General features: G+C 35.7%; 1 protein-coding gene across 7 annotated transcripts in view; it reads right to left on the bottom strand.

Moving 5' to 3' along the window:
• NEDD4 (NEDD4 E3 ubiquitin protein ligase) overlaps positions 1–23,855 on the bottom strand; it is a 147,067-nt gene that overhangs the window by 47,625 nt on the left and 75,587 nt on the right. For all 7 annotated transcript variants that reach the window (XM_066388574.1, XM_066388575.1, XM_066388573.1 and 4 more), the window contains 2 exons: positions 3,364–3,414; positions 1,711–1,772 (listed from right to left, as the gene is read on the bottom strand). In XM_066388574.1, the coding sequence (XP_066244671.1) occupies positions 1,711–1,772; positions 3,364–3,414 (113 nt within the window). The remainder of the gene's footprint in view (positions 1–1,710; positions 1,773–3,363; positions 3,415–23,855) is intronic.

The raw sequence follows: 23,855 nt of genomic DNA, 5'->3' as shown, positions 1-23,855 counted from the left end.
CTAATTTACCTAATCCTATTTTCATAATGTATCACCTCTTTGAATAATGAGTTATCTAAGCTAAGGGTTGTTTCCCCACTGTATTAATATTTAAAAATTTTAAACCTGTCTTTCTTAAGCTTCTAACTTAAGACTTATTGCCCCCCCATCAATTCTAACATCCTATTTACTTTAAAAATCTTTGCTTCTCCCACCTTTCTATATGGCTTTCTTTTCTCTTAGAGATTTTTATAGTTATCAGTTATGTAACCAATTAGCCTTTGTCTTTTCTAGACAAGAGTCCTAATCCTATTATTCTGTCTTCAAGAAATATGCTTCCCTCACTCCTCCCTGAATCCTTTTAGTTATTCTGTGCATAGTTCTCACAGATCTGAGTATACCTTTCCTAAGTGGTCAATTCCATTTCTGAGCTTACTTCCAAGGTCAGTAACGGTGGCCCGTCACCATATATAAAGGGTTGTGAACACTCTTGACTTGTTGCTATACCAGGTAGATTCAAAAAACTTGTTCTGATAATGTTTTATAGAAGAGTTTCTCTACAATGATATCTTTCATATATTTTCATTTAGATAATAAGTCTGTGGCTTTGGACTTAATGGGGCTAAAGAAAAAAAAAATCTAGGAATGTAGTATATTTTCTATCTGAATGAAGTTCTTCCTGCATTTGCAGTATTATCCAGTAGAGACAGAAGATGTAAACTGTTATAGTTTTAAAAGATAAGGTTACTAGAAAGCATTTGACAAATTGAAAAGCAGGCTACTAGAAAAGTCAAATAAGAGAAGAAATATTTATTTCGTTGTCACAGTCTAAAATTAAAGTAAGAAAAGAGTTATATTCCTAGACTTCTATAGAAATTAATATGTGACTTCTCTTGGAGAAAGTAAATATTAATAGTCAGAGAGCACTGTCCCTTTTGTTTTCATATTTATATTACAAAGAGAAAATTTTAAAATAATTTTTAAAATGAAAAAATTTTGCTAAGTTCCCAGTTCCCATAGTATGCTTTTCAAATGCATTTTTTAGTAAAAAAAAAAAAAAAAAAAAAAAAAGACAAATATTGTTTTCACAGATGTCCTTCCTCTGCTCTGCTTTGACCTTTTTGACAGTAAATCCACACACATGTCTTGACCAGTTTTTACTTTACTATGTGGTTCAGAAGATCAAAAGGAGTTTTATTTACAGCTTAAACTTTTGTATTTTGACAAAAATCAAGTTAATTTAGTTTAGGAAAATGAAATTATAGATTCTAAATATTTGAGTTTTCTAAAATACCTTTTTTAAATTAAGTATACAAAGTGTAGTTCGGTTTTTCTGAAACTGTTTTTGCGCACGTCCAGTTGGATATTAGTTTTAGGGGAACTGATGTTTGTGATTTTTCTTAAAGTATAGTATGACAAAATTACATATACTTTACAAAATAAAATCAATATAAAAATGATAAAATTTAGCGTTTTAGTCTGGTAAGTATTAGGGGGACAAATCTTTCCCAAAAGGGTGTTATCACTTTCCTGTATTTTCAAAATTTTTTGTACTATGTATATATTTTATTTTGTAATCAAACATAACAATAAAGCTCTTAAAAATAATGTAATATTTATAAGTATCTTATTTACAATGGTTTAAACCTTGAATTTTCAAAGTAGCTATTGTAAGGTATAACAAAAAATTTTTTTAAAACTTAATTATGTTATTATTTTATATTTACTGACCTTCTTGGGTGAAGAACAAAATCCTTAAATGTATATGGTCTCTCCATTCTTGGATTTTCTGTCTAGAATAAAACAGTGGGTTTTCAAGATATAGCTATAACACTCGAATAGGTACTTTTCAAGAATATTCATGAACAATGATCTAAGTCATCATTGAAGTTAGAACTGAGAAAAAAGTAGCTTTAATTTAAATGGTTACAACCAGTAGTGCTTTCACTTTTCTGCACCATAGGAATTGCAATCACAAATCAGTAGAAAACTAGCTGAGCAGGTGTGTTGTGGAGCCAAAAATAGGGTAGGAAATGAAAAAACAGTAGAGTGGTTAGTGGAATATGTCATGCCAGAAAGTTGGCATGGTTAGAGCAAAGAGACAATTCTAGCAGAATGGAAAAGTAAACAGTGTGGAAAATAAGACTGAATTTAATATATTATTAAAAGCTTGTAATCTCTGAAGACTGAAGAGAGACAGTAAATATCTCAAAAGACTGATATAGTGGCCCTGGCCAGGTAGCTCAGTAGGTTAGAGCATCATCCCCATACACTCAGGTTGCAGCTTCAATCCCCCCTCAGGGCACATACAAGAATCAACCAATGAATGATAAATAAGTGGAACAACAAACTGATGTTTCTCTCTCTCTCCCCTGCCAAAATCAATAAATTAAAAAAAAATAAGACTGAAATAATATAGAAGTATTACTTCTCTTTGTTATCAAGTTCATCAGCCTTTTGTTTTTATTATCCTTTACTTCCCTGTTGCATTTTGCATTGTTAACTACACGTTCAGTCATGAAACTTTTGAATTCTCATGACGTTATTTTACTTGGTTCTTTTCCTGCCTTTCCTTGTCTGTCTTTTCCTTCTCCTCTGACAGACCCACCCTGTCTCAGGTTCAGTGGCTGGCCTTTGATACTTTCATCTCCCTTAATTTGGACAGCCGATCATTCTCAGAGATCTGTGGTTACCTCGACAGTGATAACCCTCAATCCTCTCAGTCTCTTTTCCCTACACAATTTATTTTCATATCTCTGTCAGCTGCCACTTTAAGTTTTCATTTCTCCTGTTTTCTACTGAAATTCAATATGGCAAAAAAATAAATGTATCATATTTCAAAACAAAAAAGCTTTTACCCCTAACTTTTCTATCTGAAATATCGCCCTTTTCTCTCAAGTTCAACTTGTAGTATCTGTACTATTTGTTTATTTGACCTCCTGGCCTCAGTCAAACTTGGTCCAATATACTTTTATTATAAAATGTTTCCTAAACTGTTTTCCTTCATTGCTATATGCTTGGTCTATATTCAGTTTCATGTCTATATTGTTATAATCTGACTTAGTTTCTTTCAGTAAGCCTAGGCTCTTCGCACTCTAGTTATTTTGTAGAATATTTCCAAACTGATCTTCCTCAAACAATGTTTTAATAATATCAACTAACTTCAATGGCTCCATTTCTTACTGGGGCTCATGTAAGGGAATCTTGAATATAAAATTAAAATGGAAAACTGAGAAATGTTTTCAGAAAAAAATATACTCAAGAAATGATAGCAGTATATATTTTAGAAGTCAAATATTTATATTAATTACAGTTTATTTTTATATATTTATCAAAATAAAAATAATAAACATAAAAAGTATATTCATGAACATTTACACTAACCGGTAATGGGTAAAGAGGAACATCCACTTGACCTAGGAAATCATCTCTTGTCTATAAGAGAAAAAAGAAAAAAATAAGATTAGTAATTTTCTTAATTCTTCTAGAAAAAAAATTTTTTTTTTGTATTTTTCTGAAGTTGGAAACGGGGAGGCAGTCAGACAGACTTCTGCATGCGCCCAACCGGGATCCACCTGGCACGCCCACCAGGGGGCGATGCTCTGCCCATCTGGGGCATTGCTCTGTTATAACCAGAGTCATTCCAGCGCCTGAGGCAGAGGTCACAGAGCCATCCTCAGTGCTCGGGCCAGCTTTGCTCCAATGGAGCGTTGGCTGCGGGAGGGGAAGAGAGAGACAGAGAGGAAGGAGAGGGAGAGTGGTGGAGAAGCTGATGGGCGCTTCTCCTGTGTGCCCTGGCTGGGAATCGAACCCGGGACTCCTGCACGCCAGGCCGACGCTCTACCACTGAGCCAACCGGCCAGGGCCAGAAAATTTTGATGAGCTACTGCCACTATTCACAAAAAAATTGTAGAAGTTTTTTGTTGTTGTCAATCCTATACAATATCAATAGAAAATAAAAACGTAATATAGTATAACTTCTGGTAATGGCAGAATAGAGTATATTAGATCAATACTTTTGCAGATACTAGTTATATAATCTGAAAAAAGTTAAAAATAACTATTTGAAATCACCAAGATTGATCAAAAGCAGACAGAAACTGGAGGAGAGTCAATCTTGAAAGAAGGAAATATACTGAGTAGGACTCATATTTATCTGGCTTTTTACCCAGTAGTAATTCACAGTTCATATGGTGAAGTGATTAGAACATAAGCAGAAGTCTGAAATCTTACTTGTTTGAGGAATTAGAAGACCTAGTTTGAGGTTAACAGCATAACTGGAAAGTGAGGAGGACAATCCCTAAAGGAAGAAGCCACAAGAGTCCCTCCAAATATTTATATATATAAATTTTACCCAAATTCCTAGCTGATTCTTGAACACTATATGTGAAAAGCAACAGCTAGAAGGCTGAAAGAACTGAGCATAGTTTTCAGTTGATGTCTACCTGATGGGAGATAGCATTTAGAGTTCTGCTAAACAACTGGCTAGAACAAAAATCAACAGCCTTCAGGGAGAGAGAAAATTTATCATCTCCATCATATACCACACACACTGTCCAGTAAATAATAAAAATTTTCTAACCATACAAAGAAATATGATCTGGTATCAAAAGAAATATAATTAATAGAAACCAATCACAAGATGAGCCAGATCTAGGAATTAGCAGTCAGGGAAATTAAAATATTGATAGCTATTATATAGATGTTTAAGGACTTAAAAGGAAAATAAGGTTATAATGAATGAATGGATAGGAAATCTCAGCAGTGAAATGTAAATTCTAAAAATGAATCAAATGAATATTTTAGAAATGAAAAATACATCTGAATTAAAAATCAGTGGGTGGGCTTAACATATATGATTGAAGATAACAGGAGAAAATTTATGTTACCTTGTAGATATATCCATAGAGTTTATCTAATATACAAAATAAAGAGCATTTGTGAAAAAATATCAAGCAGTCAAGAGAGGGGGAATAGGGCAGAAAAATATTTGAAGAATAAAATAGTCATTTCCCTCCACTGTTAACATCTTACATAACCTCAGCAAAATGATCCAACCCAGAAACACTATTACTTAACCTATAGACCTTATTCTAATTTTGCTAAGTGTCCCATTAATTTTGATCCAGGGTCCAATTTAGTATTACATATTGTATTTAATTATTGTCTCCTTAGTTTCTTTTAATCTGGAAAGTACCTCAGTCTTTCTTTGTCTTTTATAGTCTTGAGATTTTTTTTTTTTTTTTTTTTTTTACAGAGACAGAGAGTCAGAGAGAGGGATAGACAGGGACAGACAGACAGGAACGGAGATATGAGAAGCATCAATTATTAGTTTTTCGTTGCATGTTGCAACACCTTAGCTGTTCATTGATTGCTTTCTCATATATGCCTTGACCGTGGGCCTTCAGCAGACTGAGTAACCCCTTGCTCGAGCCAGCGACCTTGGGCTCAAGCCAGTGAGCTTTGCTCCAACCAGATGAGCCTGCGCTCAAGTTGGAGACCTCGGGGTCTTTTTTATTTTTATTTTATTTATTTATTTATTTCTTTTTCATTTTTCTGAAGCTGGAAACAGGGAGAGACAGTCAGACAGACTCCCGCATGCGCCCGACCAGGATCCACCCGGCACGCCCACCAGGGGGCGACGCTCTGCCCACCAGGGAGCGATGCTCTGCCCCTCCGGGGCGTTGCTCTGCCGTGACCAGAGCCACTCTAGCGCCTGGGGCAGAGGCCAAGGAGCCATCCCCAGCGCCCGGGCCATCTTTGCTCCAATGGAGCCTTGGCTACGGGAGGGGAAGAGAGAGACAGAGAGGAAAGCATGGCGGAGGGGTGGAGAAGCAAATGGGCGCTTCTCCTATGTGCCCTGGCCGGGAATTGAACCCGGGTCCTCCACACGCTAGGCCGACGCTCTACCGCTGAGCCAACCAGCCAGGGCTAACCTCGGGGTCTTGAACCTGGGTCTTCCACATCCCAGTCCGATGCTCTATCCACTGTGCCACCACCTGGTCAGGCTATAATCTTGAGATTTTTGAAGAGTACTGGCTAATTACAGAATGTCTCTGGGTTTGTCTAATGTTTTTTTATGGCTGAATTTAGGTTACACACTTCTGAGACAAGAAGACCATGTAAGTGGTGCTTGTGCTTTTCTTAGTACATCATAATAGCGGTAAATAAACAATGGAATCTTACAAATTATGGACAGTTAAGGACCACTAAATATTTGAAAAACAGAGACCTAATTAAAAGGGCAAACAGAAAGAAGGGAGTCAGATGAATAAGAATCAAATCAGACTGGAGGAGAGATACTTCATAAAAACTGTATTACTATTCTGAAAGATAAGAGATAAAACATCTGTCAATCAAATTATAAAGCTATAAAAAAAAGCAGAAAACGAGAAAGAATTCTTAGGAATTAAAAATATAACTTAAATTATAATTTTAAGATAGAGTTGGAAGATAAAGTTAAAAATTTTCTCAAAAAGTAGAATTAAAAACAAAACTAAAATTTTTTAAATGAAAAATTCTCAAATAAGAAAATAATAGGACATATTTAAAAGTTAACATCTAAATAATATGTATTTCAGGAAAGAAAGAAAAGGGAGGATATTATCAAAGAACTATTTTAAGAACTTTCCTTGAACTCAAAAAATTTAATTTTGAGAGTGAAAGACCCCACTGAGTATTAGGCAAATTGCATGAATAAAAGACACACATCAAGGGACATCATTGTGACATTTCAGAGCACCAGAGATAAAGCAATTTTAAATGTTTTGAGACACAAACAGATCATACCCAAACTAAAAGAGACATAATGCCTCCAAAATTATGAAAGAAAAATATTTCCTAAATAGAATTTTATACCCAAACTATCCTTTTCAATGATAAAGGTAGAATGAAGACATTTTCAGACATTGGTGTTCTTAGGAATGTAATGGAGGATATAATTTATCAAAACGAGGGAGTTCACCATGGGAAGGGAAGATACAGGGGATTCAAAACAGGAGAGAAGCAAAAATGATACCCAGAATGATGGGGAATTCTCAGAATAACAATAGTGTAAGACACACAGAACAATAAGAGGGATGCTTTTAGAAGAATAGGAAAAATCATAGCTAATTAATAGGGTTTTGTTAGAACTAAACTAAATAATTATATTTCATTTAGTTCTAACAAATAATTATATTATGCAAAGTGCTTTGCATAATACCCAACATACAATAAGCATTCAATAAGTGTTAGCTGTTATATTTGAAATGATGGATTCTACAATGAACTTCCTGCTCTCTTTCCTCTGGACCAGTCTGTGGAAATTTCAAACAGGTACATACAATAAAAAAAGCATGGCTAGATGTCGAAACCCTAACAAACTAGCTTAGTTTAGGGTCATATTCCTATTCTAGAACAAGACTTAATGATTCTTTTTGAAATGAAGTTCGGTTTTATTGATACCTTCAAGGCTGTGCTATGGTATTTTTATTTATTTCTGTGTTTATCACAAGTAGATGTTATATCCCATAAATCTGATCTTTAAGACGCTTTAAGTAAGGAAGTAAAATATAGCAAAATATAGTAAAATCTCAACTAGTATGACTGAGGAATAAAATATTTTGGTTGGCTGAATTATCTAACTGAGGTTTAGGCTTAACCAGGCCAAAAAAAAAAATACTTTTGGGTTCAGTCTTATTGAATAGTCATGCCCTTAGTAAACTAAATATAGTCATCTATTTGATGATTCATAACCCTGCAGTACTTCAAAAACATGGATATGCTAAATAATCACTTGAGTAACACAGGTATAGAATAAAGTTTCTCAACTTGGGCACTGTTGACAATTTTAGCCAGATAAGTCTTTTATTTTATTTCTTTTTAATTTTTATTTTTTGTGAGGGCTGTCCCATGTATTGAAAGACATTTAACAATGTCTCTACCCATTAGATGCCAGTACCATTTCTCCTCCATTATGACAACCAAAAATGTCTCTTGGCATTTGCCCCTGGACATCAAAACTGTCCCTGGTTGAGAACCAGTGGTAAAGAAGGTATGAAACCGATTGTCTCAACCAATGAACAAAAGACTCCCTCTCCACCTTTTTTTTAAAAAAAGCTTTATTGATATATAATTCACAACCTATACAATTCACCCACTTAAAGTGTACAATTTTAAAATATTTTCATCACCCCATAAAAGAAAACCCATACCCATTTCCTTCCTCTTTCCTCAGGCCTAGGCAACTACCAATCTACTTTTTATCTCTGTGGGTTTGCCTAGACTGGACATTTTATAATATGTATTCCTTTATGCCTGACTTCTTTCACAGACCATAATGATTTTAAGGTTCATTCATGTTGTGACTTCATTCTTTTTTTTTTTTAATTGCCAAACATTATATTATATGGCTATACCACATTTATTTTTCCATTTATCAGCTGACTGACATTGAGGTTTACAGTTTTTGGCTATTATAAATAATGCAGCTATGAACATTCAAGTCCAAGTTTTCGTGCTAATATATGTTTTAATTTCTCTAAGGTATATATACCTGGGAATGAAATTGTTGGGTCATATGGTAATTCTGTTTAAACTTTTTGAGGAATGGCCAGACATCCCAATGTGGCTACACCACTTTACATTTCCATCAGCACTGTAGGAGCGTTCCAGTTTATCCATATCCTCGCCACTGTTAACTACTACCTCTCTTTCTGATAATTGCCCTCCTAGTGGATGTGCTATGGTATCTCATTGTGGCTTTGTTTACATTTCCATAATGGCTAATGATACTGCCTATCTTTTCATGTGTTTATTGTGCTCCTTATTTATTAAAAACTCTTAACTTATAACTATCCCCTAGGTATTCATCTTCATTGGAGAGTATGTGCCTGGTCACTGCAGGACAGAAAGAAAACATTTCATCCCACATACTGTTGCTCTATACTCCTTGTTCACTGATTGCATTCTGTGAACAAAACACAGAACAAGATTCCCATATAATGAAAATTTCCATGTCTTAAGTAACTCTGGTATATAAAAATATATTTTAAGAAGTTCTTGCCACACATCTTCCTTTTTTGAAACAAGTAATTTGAAATGACTTTATTTCTACTTAAAATGAAATGATCCCAGAAAACTAGATTTCTACTATTAGAAGAATGAACACATTTTTAAAACTAAAAAATCAATATGCCTGGTCTGAGGAGCTGGAGAATCTAAAACTAGAAACTATCCTGGAAAGTCTGGGACATATGATTGCTATAAATACGGACAAATAAAAGTTCTTTTTCAGAACTATGTTGAATAAGAGTAGAGAGAGTGGGCATACTTGTTTTGTTCCTGACTTTAGAGGAAAAGCTTTCATTTTTTCACCATTTAGTATGATATTAGCTGATGGTTTGTCTTATATGGTCTTTATTATGTTGGGGTACTTTTCTTCTATTCTGATTTTATTGAGTGTTTTAAACATAAAGGGATGGTGTATCTTATCAAATACCTTTTCTGCATCTATTGATAGGATCATATGATTTTTGTTCTTAGTTCTGGAAGTTTTAGCCAGAGTGATCAGGCAAGAGAAAGAAATAAAAGGCATCCATATTGAGAAAGAAGAAGTTAAGGTATCACTTTTTGCAGATGATATAATCCTGTACATGGAAAACCCCAAAGACTCCACCAAAAAAAAAACTATTAGAAACAATGAACTAATACAGTAAAGTCACAGGATACAAAATCAATATGCAAAAAAGTCCACTGCTTTTCTATACGCCAATGATGAAACACTGACAAATTCATGCAAAACCCCCACAATTTCTTTTACAATTGCAACAAAAAAATAAAATACCTAGGACTATAGTTAACAAAGGATGTGAAAACTACAAAACATTATTAAAAGAAACTGAAAAAGACACAATGAAATGGAAAAGTATTCAATGTTCATGGATTGGAAGAATTAACATAGTTAAAATGGCCATATTACCCAAAGCGATATACAAATATAATGCAATCCCCATCAAAATCCCAATGTCATTTTTTAAAGAAATAGAACAAAAAGTTACCAGGTTTGTATGGAACCATAAAAATCCCCACATAGCCAATGTAATCCTGAGGAAAAAGAATGAAGCCGGAGGTATCACACTACCTGACTTCAAATTATACTATAGAGCCACAATAATCAAAACAACATGGTATTGGCAGAAAAAGAGACATGCAGACCAATGGAACAGAATTGAGAGCCCAGAAATAAAACCACATATATATGGACAAATTATCTTTGACAAAGGAGCCAAAACACACAATGGAGAAAACAAAGCTGCTTCAATAAATAGTGCTGGGAAAATTGAAAAGCCACATGCAAAAGAATGAAACTTGACTACAGTTTGTCCCCCTGCACAAAAATTAATTCAAAATGGATCAAAGATCTAAATATAATATCCAAAACAATAAATTACATAGAAGAAAACATAGGTACTAAGCTTATAGACCTTGGCCATAGAGAACAATTTGTAAATTTGACCCCAAAGGCAAGGGAAGTAAAGGCAAAATAAAAGAATGTGACTACATCAAACTAAAAAGCTTCTGCACAGCAAAAGAAACTGACAACAAAACAAACAGGCAGCCAACTAAATGGGAGATGATATTTGCAAACAACAGCTCTAATAAGGGGTTAATATCCAAAATAATAAAGAACCCACAAAGCTTAGCAACAAACAAGCAAACAGCCTGACCATGCAGTGGTGCAGTGGATAGAGCGTCAGACTGGGATACAGAGGACCCAAGTTCGAGACCCCAAGATCGCCAGCTTGAGCACGGGCTCATCTGGCTTGAGCAAAGCTCACCAGCTTGAACCCAAGGTCGCTGGCTTGAGCAAGGGGTTACTCGGTCTGCTGAAGGCTCACGGTCAAGGCACATGTGAGAAAGCAATCAATGAACAACTAAGGTGTCACAATGTGCAACGAAAAACTAATGATTGATGATTCTCATCTCTCTCCGTTCCTGTCTGTCTGTCCCTATCTATCCCTCTGACTCTCTCTCTGTCTCTGTAAAAAACAAAACAAAACAAAAAAACCCCCAAAACAAATAAGCAAACAATCCAATTAAAAAATGGGGAGAGGACCTGAACAGACAATTCTCCAAAGAGGACATACAAATGGCCAACAGATAAAGAAAAAGATGCTCATATTCACTAGCTATTAGAGAAATGCAAATCAAAACTACAATGAGATACTATCTCACATCTGTTAGTTGGCTATTATCAACAAGACAGGTAATAACAAGTATTGGAGGGGCTGTGGAAAGAAAGGAACCCTCATTCACTGCTGGTGGGAATGCAAATTAGTACAACCATTATGAAAGAAAGTATGGCGGTTCCTCAAAAAATAAAGAATAGGATTTCTGTAGGACCCAACAATTCCTCTACTGGGTATCTATCCCTAAAACTCGAAAACATTGGTACGTAAAGACACATGCCCCCCATGGTCACCACAGCATTATTCACAGTGGCCAAGACATGGAAACAACCAAAGCATCCCTCGATAGATGACTGGATTAAGAAGATGTGGTACATACATACAATGAAATACTACTCAACCATAAGAAACGATGACATAGTGCCATTTACAACAACACGGATGGACTCTGAGAACATTATACTGAGTGAGGCAAATAAGTAAATCAGAAAAGCTATGAACTTTATGATTTCACACATAGGTGGGATATAAAACTGAGACTTATGGGCATAAATAAAAGTGAAGTGGTTACCAGGGGAAGAGGGACATGGGGGAGTGGAACAGGGGAGGGTGTGAGGGGAAGGGTGTAAAGAGGGACAAATATAAGGTGATGGAAAATGATTTGACCTTAGGTGGTAAACATAACCAACAGTTCATTTCTATAAACAGCTATAGAAATGTTTACCTGAAACCAGTGTACTCTTATTGATCAATGTCACTGTGTTAAAGTTAATTTTCTATATAAATTTTAAACATAAAAAACAGTTCTTTTTCCATTTACAGAGAAACAGTAATAGTTTTAAATTCATTCCTGTGAAAGCAAGTCAGTCTGTGATGTTCATTAATGTTTCCCTAGCCAACCAATTGTTCCAAATTCTGAATATCAAGCATTTCTTTGCAAGAGCTATTTCCTATATTCAAACTGTATGCCACTTACTTCAAAAAGCACATTTGCATTTGGTAAAATATAATTGATTTGAGAATGCCTGAAAATCTACAAGAGTTCAGAACAGTAGGTGATTTTAAACTTTAGTGAGCACAGTTTAGTCAGTAAATAAGACTTTTCAAAATATTTTAGATACGAATTTCAGTTTCTTAAAGCAATTTTTGGATGTGAAGAGAGAAAAATCCAAGTTGCTGTTTTTGCAAAACTTTAATTGGAACTACAGATGGCTCTAAGTTAAGGGGACAAACTGTTATTAATTTTGATAAGGCTGAAGAGTGACAGAATGTTCTACTTTAAGAGAGCCCTATGTTACAAAAAAATCAATTTTAAAAACAGGTAAGTTAAAGTGTCATAGCTCTGAAGAATACTTGGCTATAAAAAAGAGTTTCCATTAAATCTGAGTTATAAATAATTTTTCAGGATAACTCTCCAGTATAAAGCAAAGTATTAAAGAAAGAATCATCACTTCCTCATAATCTGAGCCAAACAACATTGCCCAAGTATCCTGCTGTAATATCCAACGTTTAGAACTTTAATCATGATTTTTAATCAGTAAAAATGAATTTTATACATGAACGTTAAATATAGCATAGTTTCTGCTTTCAGACTTATCAGCACTTTTCCAATCAAGGTGATTCTTTAAAGTAACTTTAAAGAGTAGGTTACACTGGGGACAAAATTGAAAGGAAAACAAGGATTTCTGGGCTCCAGCTATCTAACTCACTCACTGTCCTTCCAAAAGGCAATACCATTAATTATTTTGAGTTTGGACATCCCTTCAGATTTTTCTTTGACATACTGTTATGCATCTTGCTTTTTCCCCTTCACAATATCTCTAGGACCTTGTCCAGTATCAGTCTAAAGAGATGCCTTGCCTCTTTGATGATTAAATAGTATGCCATTGCATGGAATACCAAAACTTATTTAACTAGTTCTCTCCCTATCAATAGACATTTAGGTTGTTTCTAATCTTTTGAGATTACAAAAAATGACTCAGTGAATAAATTTGTATTTATCATTTTGCAGATATACCCAAGATGATTTTTATTTTGTATAACATTAAAGACTACAGTGAACTAATCTGAAATGGAAACAGCTCTCAGTGACTGATTGATTGGGTGTTACAGTGTCCTGAGTAAGCCCAAAAGCACATACAAGGTTTCAAAGATAAAATCAAGATCAAAGATTCAAGATTAAAAAGTTGGCATGTGAATTAATATCTTAGTGTCAATAACTACTATCTTCACACAACTATATTCAAATTCTCTATGTGCAAATGTTATTGTTCTTCTGTATAGATTACTAGTTCTAAAAAAATGAATTGGGAAAAGCAGTAAAAAAGAAACTAAGTAAATGTACAGCTATAAATATATTCAAACCATTGTTAATCATATTATTTAAATTAAGTCAAGAGATATTTCAGAGATCATAAAAGACTAAGTAGAGTTAAAAGCTCTGAAACTGAGATAGTAAAAGTAAAATGATCTGAAAACCTGTTTGTGTAAAGTAGAATTTAAACTATGAGTTAAGAGGTTAACTGTTTTCTTTATTTGAACACATGAAAAATCAATATTTTGACAGAGGATATTCACACATGTGAATGTCTGAGTAAAATAAGTAGAACTTATATGAATGGGCCCATTTATAGTATTTTTACAAATAAGGAACCACAGATTTTCTGCTTCCAAAATTTTATAAAAACTATTATTTTAATGATCATTCTCTCAAAACCAATACTACATACTACATCCTAGACATTACAAATAGAAAAAAGGATTATGAAAACTACTCTAAATTTAGGTTTTTTCTAATGTATGCAAATCTTACTAAGTAAAATTTCATTGGTGTAGCTTCTACCTTTCCTACTCACATACAGACCCACTCTATGCTGTGACCTGCTTATTTTAAATGTTTTTTTTTTAAGTTCAAGATTTATTGATTCAATCTTTTCAGTACGTAGAGGGGGAAATGGTGTTAGCTAAATAAACAGTATAATCTGATCTATGCTATAAAATCATAGTGCTATGGAAACCGGATGTCTTTGCTTAAAACAAACATTCAACGTCCCAACCTTGTGATTTGTTCAGCCAGCCAGCCTGTCTGGTAGATTTAACTGTAAGATACAAATTGTACTTGTTCTTTGACAATAGCTTCATACTGCTTGAAAATTTCAGTACATGCATTCTACAATCCTTAGCAACCTTCACATTTTTAAAGAGATTTTTTCTTTTTTTAAGTCAAATAGACTGGAATAGGGAGGGAGCCAGGAGAAACCTCTGTGTAAATCAGTTTCAGTTTGAATACTCCTCTGAATTTCAGTTTCTTTGGAGGTCTCCACTTTATAATCATCACAAACTTGTGAAAGCTGGCGACTGACCTTCACAAATTCCTCTCTCTCTACATGCTTTAAAGTTGTTTATAATGTACTGTGTGGATTTCAAATAAAAACCATATTTTTAATATGCTACAGAAGCGAGGCTCTGAGGCAGACGAGGAGTAATAGAAATCAGGTTATGTTGTATCAAGCATGAACTGGACTTTACAATTATTTTAAAAATTAAAATTTAATATATCCACCATACTTTTAGAAGCAATTTCTATTGAATGCCCCTCAACTAGAGGATTATATATGTGAGAAGAAAGTTTTGCATTTATTACAACTTCTCTCCCCTCCTCCAAAAAGGGGAGGGGGTCTCACCAAGTCTTCCCATTGTTTCAAATATATATTTCTAAAAAAATAGGAAAATGACAAGAGGACTAGTGTATAAAGTTATATTTTAATCAGGAAATACCCACAGCTAGATAATTGATAAGGGATAAGGTTCTTCTCAGAGAGAAAAAATATTCATTCTTGATTAAAAATAAACAGACACAGAAAGTCTACTCTTCTGAATGCACTTTAATTATGATACTACTTTTTTTTTCTTTTTGAGGAATGTCTGCCAAGCTACCAGGGAAAGAAAAGGTAAATTCTGGAAGTGAAAAAAAGCCAATATTCGGTGGGGAATTTTATCTGTAGCCTAAATAAGAAATAAATGGAGCAGATGGCTGCCACTGTTGAGAAAGATATAGTGACTTTAATTCTAAGCTCTGTCACATCTCAGATATTTAATTTACAAACAAGTTAAGTATCAGAAGAGGAACTAAAATAATCACTTTAGAATGGATAAACAGAAGCTGTGGCAGCTGAGGAAGTGTCTAGAAGCTTCTGCTCCCAAGCTAATCTAGAGTTTCAAAAGGTGGAGGTTAGCCATCCCAAGCATCTCAAGTGGTTTTCAAACTTCAGTGTGTGTCAGAATCATCTAGAGAAACCTTTTAAAAGTCAGCTCACTGGGCCTCAACCCCAGGATTTCTGATTCAGTAGGTCTGGGCAGGGGCCTGAGAATGTGCAGTTCTTCCAAGTTCTCAGGTATTTTTCACGCATCGGATCCAGTAGTCACACTTTGAGAACCACATATCTATTTAATTCTTGCAGAAAACCAGGAAGAATAAGCAGTGACTGATAACAGCGCCTAAATTTATCTATTTTTATCCTGCCTACTTCCAAATGAATCTGGACATTTTGAGATAACACAGTGTAAATTAAGACAGAGATAACATCTAACAGGAATCCCGCTACAAGAAGCAAAATGAGCCGGACCAGGTGGTGGCGCAGTGGATAGAGCATCGGACTGGGATGTGGAAGGACCCAGGTTCGAGACCCAAGGTCGCCAGCTTGAGCGCGGGCTCATCTGGCTTGAGCAAAAAGCTCACCAGCTTGGACCCAAGGTCCTTGGCTCCAGCAAGGGGTTGCTCGGTCTGCTGAAGGCCCGCGGTCAAGGCACATATGAGAAAGCAATCAATGAACAACTAAGAAGTCGCAACGCGCAACGAAAAACTAAAGATTGATGCTTCTCATCTCTCTCCATTCCTGTCTGTCTGTCCCTGTCTATCTCTGCCTCTGTAAAAAAAAAAAAAAAAAAAAAAAGAAGCAAAATGAGTCAGGTGTCTATGCATTTGCATTTCTTACTAGCTTAAGTTGTCAAAATAAAAACATATTTTCTAATTATGGCAATTCTCTTTTCAAATTCTCTTTGCAGATTAGCTATTGCATAAACATCATTTCCCAAGTGTGCTCTGATGGGTAATAGATTTGCTGCATAGTAAAAGACTTCATAGGTGGTCACATAGTTGGGAAACATTTGGTTAAAGGAAGTTCAAAGGTTTATTTCTTGTAGGACTTTAGGAACTTGACCATTGTGCACTGTGACATTCCAGGAAATATAGCATGTGGCATTACATAAACTTATTTGTCAGTGGGATGGGTTTTATGTGAGCTATTTTACAGACTGGTGAGGCACAATTTTCAAAAGTATTGGCCCAGAGGAAAAACTATAAACACCTCAGGATGGGATTCTAGGCCCTCTATATTTGTTTTTCCAATCTTCCTTGCAGTCTTCTCTATTAATATAAACCTCCCAGCAGAATACTGTGCCTTTGCTCTCAAACTCACTTCTGCTTCCTCGAAAGTTTCTTTCTCTTTCTGCCTGTGTAAATCCTATCCACTTATGAGGCCCAGCTAAATGTCATTTAATAAAAATTTTCTTGATGAGACTAAATCGCTGATTTCCTCCCCTGAAATTGTACTCTACCTTGTATCTTTTTTTTTTTTTTTTTTTTCTTTAGTGAAAAAGACAAAGAGAGGGACAAATAGGGACAGACAGACAGGAAGGGAGAGAGATGAGAAGCATCAATTTTTCACCGAGGCATCTTAGTTGTTCATTGATTGCTTCTCATATGTGCCTTGACCGGTAGGCTACAGTGGAGTCCATGACCCCTTGCTCAAGCCAGTGGCATTGGGCTCAAGCCAGTGACCTCGGGCTTCAAGCCGGCAACCATGGGGTCATGTCCATAATCCCATGCTCAAGCCAGTGAGCTCACGCTTAAGCCAGCAGCCTCAGGGTTTTGAACCTGGGTCCTCTGCATCCCTGGCTAACACTCTCTATCCACTGTGCCACTGTCTGGTCAGGTGTATCTTTTAACGTGTGTTATCATTCCTTTCTACTCCAAAGGAGTAGAAGTGAGACTATAAACAAATGTTAGCGATTGGCTTCTATAGTCAGGCTCCGTCCTAAGTGTGGGAGAATGTTTCTGATATTATGGAGCATATAGTCCTGCATGGTTGACAAATGTGCACCTATAGTTAACATGTGTGTAAAAACTGAAGAAAAAATACAGAATTCTATGGATATATATAGAAGAGTTAGGGGAAATTTTTATTCTTTGTTATATCCCAATTTTCCCTGCCTTTATAGATATTTAATACCTACAGATATTATTCTAAATAATTAATTTTTAAAAAAACTGAAATGACCTGATTTATTAAAAAATTGTATCATCTTTATATCAATGAACCCCTCCTTTGTAAAAAATTAGCTATATTTATACCTGAGAAAGTACTATTCTATGTCGTGAAGATAACTTACCAGGAGGAAAATAGTAATAGTTCTCACATTATAAAACCAATTCAGCGATATCACAGGAAATGCTACAATACCCAAAGAAAATGGTTATCAGATTTCCCTTGTGACTTAAAGTACCATTTGACCATTTCAAGAGGGTCATTATGTTGAATAGCATCAGAGAAATAATTGAAAAGGTTAAATATGATAACTTGCTCCACTTCCTACAATCTAACTCCTTTCTTCAACCTGGACTTGAATTTAGTACTTTGTGACCAGTGTGATAAACAGGTAATGTCTGGGCCCCAGAATGGTTTATTGATTCCCTGACCATTGATTCCCTGACCGTATCTCTCATTGCTTTGACTACGGTCTATGTTCTTAGATTAAATATTTACTGGCCTTCCTGCCTCTGGGACTGAATTGTATTTTCTGGAGTTGTAAGAGGTGGTTTTTCTTATTAAGGAGTGGTACAAGCTTTTCCCTAATCTTCAACCTGGCTTCCCCATCTGTTCCTGACCTTTTCTGCAGCCCCCTAGTGACCATGGGCCGCTCCCTCACCCTCACTATATGGAATCCATCACTTGGAATCTGCACAGTGTTGGTAGCATGACAGAATATTTTGTGTGAAACTGTATTATTTAATCCCCTGAGATTACAACCCCGATCTCCTATAGTTACTACACACAAATTAAAAACCTATACCCGCCTGACCAGGCAGTGGTGCAGTGGATAGAGCGTTGGATTGGGATGCCGAGGACCCAGGTTCGAGACCCCGAGGTCACCAGCTTGAGCGCAGGCTCATCTGGTTTGAGCAAAAAAGCTCACTAGCTTGGAACCAAGGTCCCTGGCTCGAGTAAGGGGTCACTCGGTCTGCTGAAGGCCCACAGTCAAGGCACATATGAGAAAGCAATCAATGAACAACTAAGGTGTTGCAACGAAAAACTGATGATTGATACTTCTCATCTCTCTCCGTTCCTGTCTTTCTGTCGCTGTCTATCCCTCTCTCTGACTCTCTCTCTGTCCCTGTAAAAAAAACAACAGAAAAACCCCTATACCCATGAGAGGTGAAGTCCACAACTCACATAGACTTAGATTCAGATAAACCTACCTCATTTATTAGTTTAAATATAATCTAAGAATGTTTAAACAATGTTTAAAAGGAAGGTTAAAAACAATTCCTGTTTTGGCCTGACCTGTGGTGGCGCAGTGGGATAAAGCATCAACCTGGAACACTGAGGCTGCCGGTTCGAAACCTTGGGCTTGCCTGGTCAAGGCACATATGGGAGTTGATGCTTCCTGCTCCTCCCCCTTCTCTCTCTCTCTCCCCTCTCTCTAAAAATCAATAAATAAAATATTTTTTAAAAAAACAAAAAACCCCCACAGTTCCTGTTTTGCCATATTGTGCAGGGCCTAGCAAAGCCTTGCACATAGTAGGAAGTCTCTAAATAGCTCATTGTTAGGCTAGTTGCTAGATTAATTGCTCCACATTCCAGTTTAATCATCTTTAAAAGTAATTGAATCTCAAGTTTACAAACCATTGAACTTCATTCTGAATATGGGTTTTTTTAGTGTATTACACAGCAGCTAGTATTAGCAGGTCTGGACAACACTGTTGACAAATCAAAGTTCTCAGTCTACAGACTATTTTAATGAGGTTGTCCTCCTGCAAACTCCTATGATTCGTGGGCAAGCAGCCCTGAAGCTACAATCATTTCAATTCTCCAATCCTCCTAGAATTAATTTCAAACTTATATTATATACGTAGGTTCTTTGTCTTCTGTGCTTAGACTGCCCCATCAAAAGTCAAGACGATGTGTTCTACTCTTTTATATTTCACAACAAAAGACATTTTAAAATCAAAATCTTCTTGTCGGAGTTTCAAACAGCATTTTCCCTAATTATCAGGAAGTATAAATGTTGCACAGTGACCTGCGAACGCATTCAAGGATTTATTGTCAGTAAAATGAGCTCACTGGGAGAAGAGCTGAAAGGACAGGCCACAGAATACCTCTGAACAACAAACCAAATGATTGGTTATCACATGATTCCCTGATTCTCAAAGTAGTTTTCTTTTTTTTTTTTTTTTTTTTTTGTATTTTTCTGAAGTTGGAAATGGGGAGGCAGTCAGACAGACTCCCACATGCGCCTGACCGGGATCCACCCGGCATGCCCACCAGGGGGTGATGCTCTGCCCATCTGGGGCGTTGCTCTGTTGCAACCAGAGCCATTCTAGTGCCTGAGGCAGAGGCCACAGAGCCATCCTCACTCAGCACCCGGGCCAACTTTGCTCCAATGGAGACTGGGCTGCAGGAGGGGAAGAGAGAGACAGAGAGGAAGGAGAGGGTGAGGGGTGGAGAAGCAGATGGGCACTTCTCCTGTGTGCCCTGGCCAGGAATAGAACCCGGGACTCCTGCATGCCAGGCCGAGGCTCAACCACTGAGCCAACTTGCCAGGGCTTTGTTTCCTCTTTACTCTTTTTTTTTTTTTTTTTGATAGATCTTGGTACAAGACTACTTATGCAGTAGTAGAATGAAATATTTAACAATTTTTACTTTTTAAAATGAATAATCTTTTCTCAGTTAAAAAGATATTTCAGAAATAGAAACTGATTATTCTTATAATTAGATGACCTGATTATCCGATCAAATATAAGTTTTTGCTGATCTATAACAGTTTTTAAAGTTTCTCCCAGGGTTGGAGACTCATAATTTTTATTCAAGGTTATATATCAATGAAAACAGGAAAAAATGGGGGAGGGACGTGGGTTACTGTTGTTTAAGAAAATAAGAACTCAAAGGATTCCTTTAAAGCCAAATTTTTCTGGCTTACACAGCAAGACATGTACCAGTGGAGAAGAATAAGGCCATTGGATGTGGTCCCTCCTTCAGCCATCACAGTACCAAGCACTGTAGCTTTAAGTGATTCCTTCACACACTGGAGCACTATGAAAGTTATAGGGGTACCAATGCTTTGCAACTCAGATGTAATGTTCTAGAGGAACCCTGTCCAACAGAACTTCCTGCAATAATGGGGTATTCTATATCTATGCCACTCTTCTAGATGCAGTTGCCACTAATTACATGTGAGCACTTAAAATGTGTCCAGTGCAAATAAGGTTCAGGATCTTATATATTATTTAAATTTAAATTAATTAAAATCTCAATGGATATTGGCCACTGTACTGGACAGATGGAGTTCTGGAAAAATTTTTAGTGAAACAGTACTTTCTGGTTCTAAGAATTCAAAGATCTAGAAAGGTCTCTTAAGCTGACTGATTTCTTCACATTGCCATATTCAGAATCGTGACTCCCCCGGTTTTTAAATAAGGTTGGCACATCATACCAAAGAAAAAGTTGAGTTAAGCTTTTCAAGAATGCTCTTGAGAAAGAAGTCATCCAAAGGGAAAAAAAGGAGGAGAGGAGATGAATGACATAATTGACAAAATATTGGTAATTGTTGAAACTGCATTAATCTTTCTACCTCTGGGTGTGTTTGAAATTTTCCATAATAAAAAGCTTTTAAATACTTGAAAAAAATATATAGGTTGTTAATAATGATTTAGCTAGTTTACAACAGCTATTGAAGAAAGAAAATATAAGAATGAAATTAATAAACAGTGTTTTAGGAGGTAAAAACACACAGTATATTTTATTTGATCATTAAAAATAATCAGAAAGAAACCACAGTAGTTATAAATATTGGGTCATAAGTTAAAAGAATAGAAAAAATATTTGAAAGTTAAACTGGTTCTCTAGTAATAATGTACTCAAATAATAATCCCTGAATTTAGCTTTCACTCAACAATGGCAGTAAGAAAGGACTTGATTGGACTATATGCTCTATAGAATGTAAAACTTAATTACCAGGTTGTTGTGAGTCCAGATGGAAATTTTCCTTTAGACAACTCATCAGTTTTTTCTTTTTGATGCTATTTTTACTAGAATAACCTGATCTGAGCAGCTTTATTTCATAGACTCCTGCTGCAGGGTAGAATGAAAGTCCTCTTGGCTTGTGATGTGGTAGAAAAGTGCTTTAGGATATATAACAGAGCTGAGTTTTGGTTCAAATAGACATTTACTAGATTTATAATCTTAAATAAGTCATTTTACCTTTTCTGAGCTTGTTCCCTGTATCTGATATGGAGATAATCACTATCTCAGAGAGTATTTTTTAAATGTGACATATATATATACCCTGGTTTAAAGTTTTACAGATATACATATAGGGTTAAGAGTTTAAAAACATATATCAGGGTTTTCTCCAAGTTAAAAAAAAAATCATAGATGAGGTTTTAAGTTCTAATGACAGTGAGCATCCAGTATTATATCCCAGTAGAAGGCAATCTGGTCTCCTCCTCTTCCTTCTTGTCCTAGATCCAAACCCATTTTTAATAGGTTTATTCTCTTTAGAGTGACAGGTATGTACAGTTAGTTTTAAATGCATTGCCAAGAATGTACAAGGCTGGGAAATATATTAAGGAAACCATATATTTGATTATAAAGAAAAACATTTAATTTAGCCTTTCTAGGAGTATCTTCACTTCTAGATGATACACAATGTATTTCAGACAACAGGTATGAAAAATAGGTCCCTCGCCTACTATAAATTAATTAAGTTGTCATCAGGTCTTAAAAATTTTGTAAGTAAGTATTATTTTTAAGGCATATTTATCCTGAATTAACTCATTTTCACAATCTATAGAGAGAAATCACCTTCATTCCCAGTTTATCATGAACCACGCTATAAAACATAACTGAGTAATCATTGGAAGTTTCTCTTCTGGAGAAATGAACTGACCTCTGGGAATAGACCTCCAGAAACTGAGTTAGAGATCTCCCAACAATGGAGCCTGACAGTTTGAAAGCCCCACACAATTACAGAACCTCCAGATCACTGCACAGTGAGTGACTCGCTCTCAAATATGGACAGACAGCAAGGTTCACCAGCTCCTAGAGAAAAATGTCCAATAACAATAAGCAACAAACAATAACAACACAGTGACCCACAGGAACCAGAGACAATGTAGGACCCATATCAAAACAAACAAAAACACCCAAAGGAAAATATTCTCAGACAAATAAAAGATTATGTTTATAAAATAAGAACAACGATAGGGAATCATTGCAAGACAAGATAAAACTTTAGAAATGAAACCAGCCAAGATTTTAAAATTAAAGAAAAGGAGAAACTTGAGGGAAATCTTCCAGAAAGTAGGATAAAAAAGCAAAGAGACAGAAAACAGGAGAGAATAGTCACTTATAAGAGCAATCCAAGAGGCACAAACTTTGGTTAACAGGAATCTAGGAAAAGAGAAAAGAGAAAAAGGCAGGAATCTTCAAAGAAATAACACCTGATTTCAAAAATAGGTACATGTATTATCTTGATAAAAATTAAAATTGGTTAAAAATTATAGAGGCAACCACATATCTCAGAGCTTAGATGTTCACCTGCCTGAAGAAAGTATATGGCTATTATTATATATTATACATGATTGTACTTTGGTTGTTTATTTTAATGGCTTATGCTGTCTTCTCATCTAAATCATGAACTTGTCAATGCCAGGAATAATAGTTGCCACTTACAGCAAGCACATATTCTATTTCTGATAAATACTTGTTAAACTCATTTGCTTTGAAGATGACTTGAGTTTCCACTAAGCTCTGTGACTCTTTCAGAGGGTTCCGTCTTTCAGCCTTGGTACAAAAGGTAAAGGTCATTCTCAGCTAAAACAGTTACTTGAGACTCCAGGAACAACTCTGAGAATCCAGCTCTTACATCAAAGTCTGCAATGAAGTCATTTTATTAAACAATGATAAATTTCAAGCTAGCCAAATGGCCTTTGTTTAAATAAAAATTTTGGCCCATTCAATCTTCTCTTAAGAATACTTGGTCTGAATCTCTATCCAGACACATAGTTCTACGGTACCAGTTAGTGGCATATGTAGGCTATGAATCAGACTCCACTGTGGAAACTAATCCTTGAGTCACGATCATAATATTCCACTGGCATCCACCCCGGAGACAAGGTATTCATTTAAGAGTGCCACTCTTTCGTGCAAAGCATGAAGCATCAAGTAGCTCCCACTCATCATTACAGTCATCACTTAAATATCCTAGTTTGGTTATCTGTTTGTACAAGGCCATCTGTTGACCCTCATCTCTCAGGATTCTCCAGTCACCCCTACCCAATTCCAAAGGGCCCTTTGGCTTCATTCATTAATTTAATAAATATGTATTGAGTTTCTATTCTGAGCTAGGCACTGTTCTAGGTCCTGG

Source organism: Saccopteryx leptura, chromosome 6 (genome assembly GCF_036850995.1).
Source record: "Saccopteryx leptura isolate mSacLep1 chromosome 6, mSacLep1_pri_phased_curated, whole genome shotgun sequence".
Classification (NCBI taxonomy): Eukaryota; Metazoa; Chordata; class Mammalia; order Chiroptera; family Emballonuridae; genus Saccopteryx; species Saccopteryx leptura.
The sequence above is the reverse complement of the archived record's forward strand: the minus strand, read 5'-3'. Positions and strand labels throughout refer to the sequence as shown.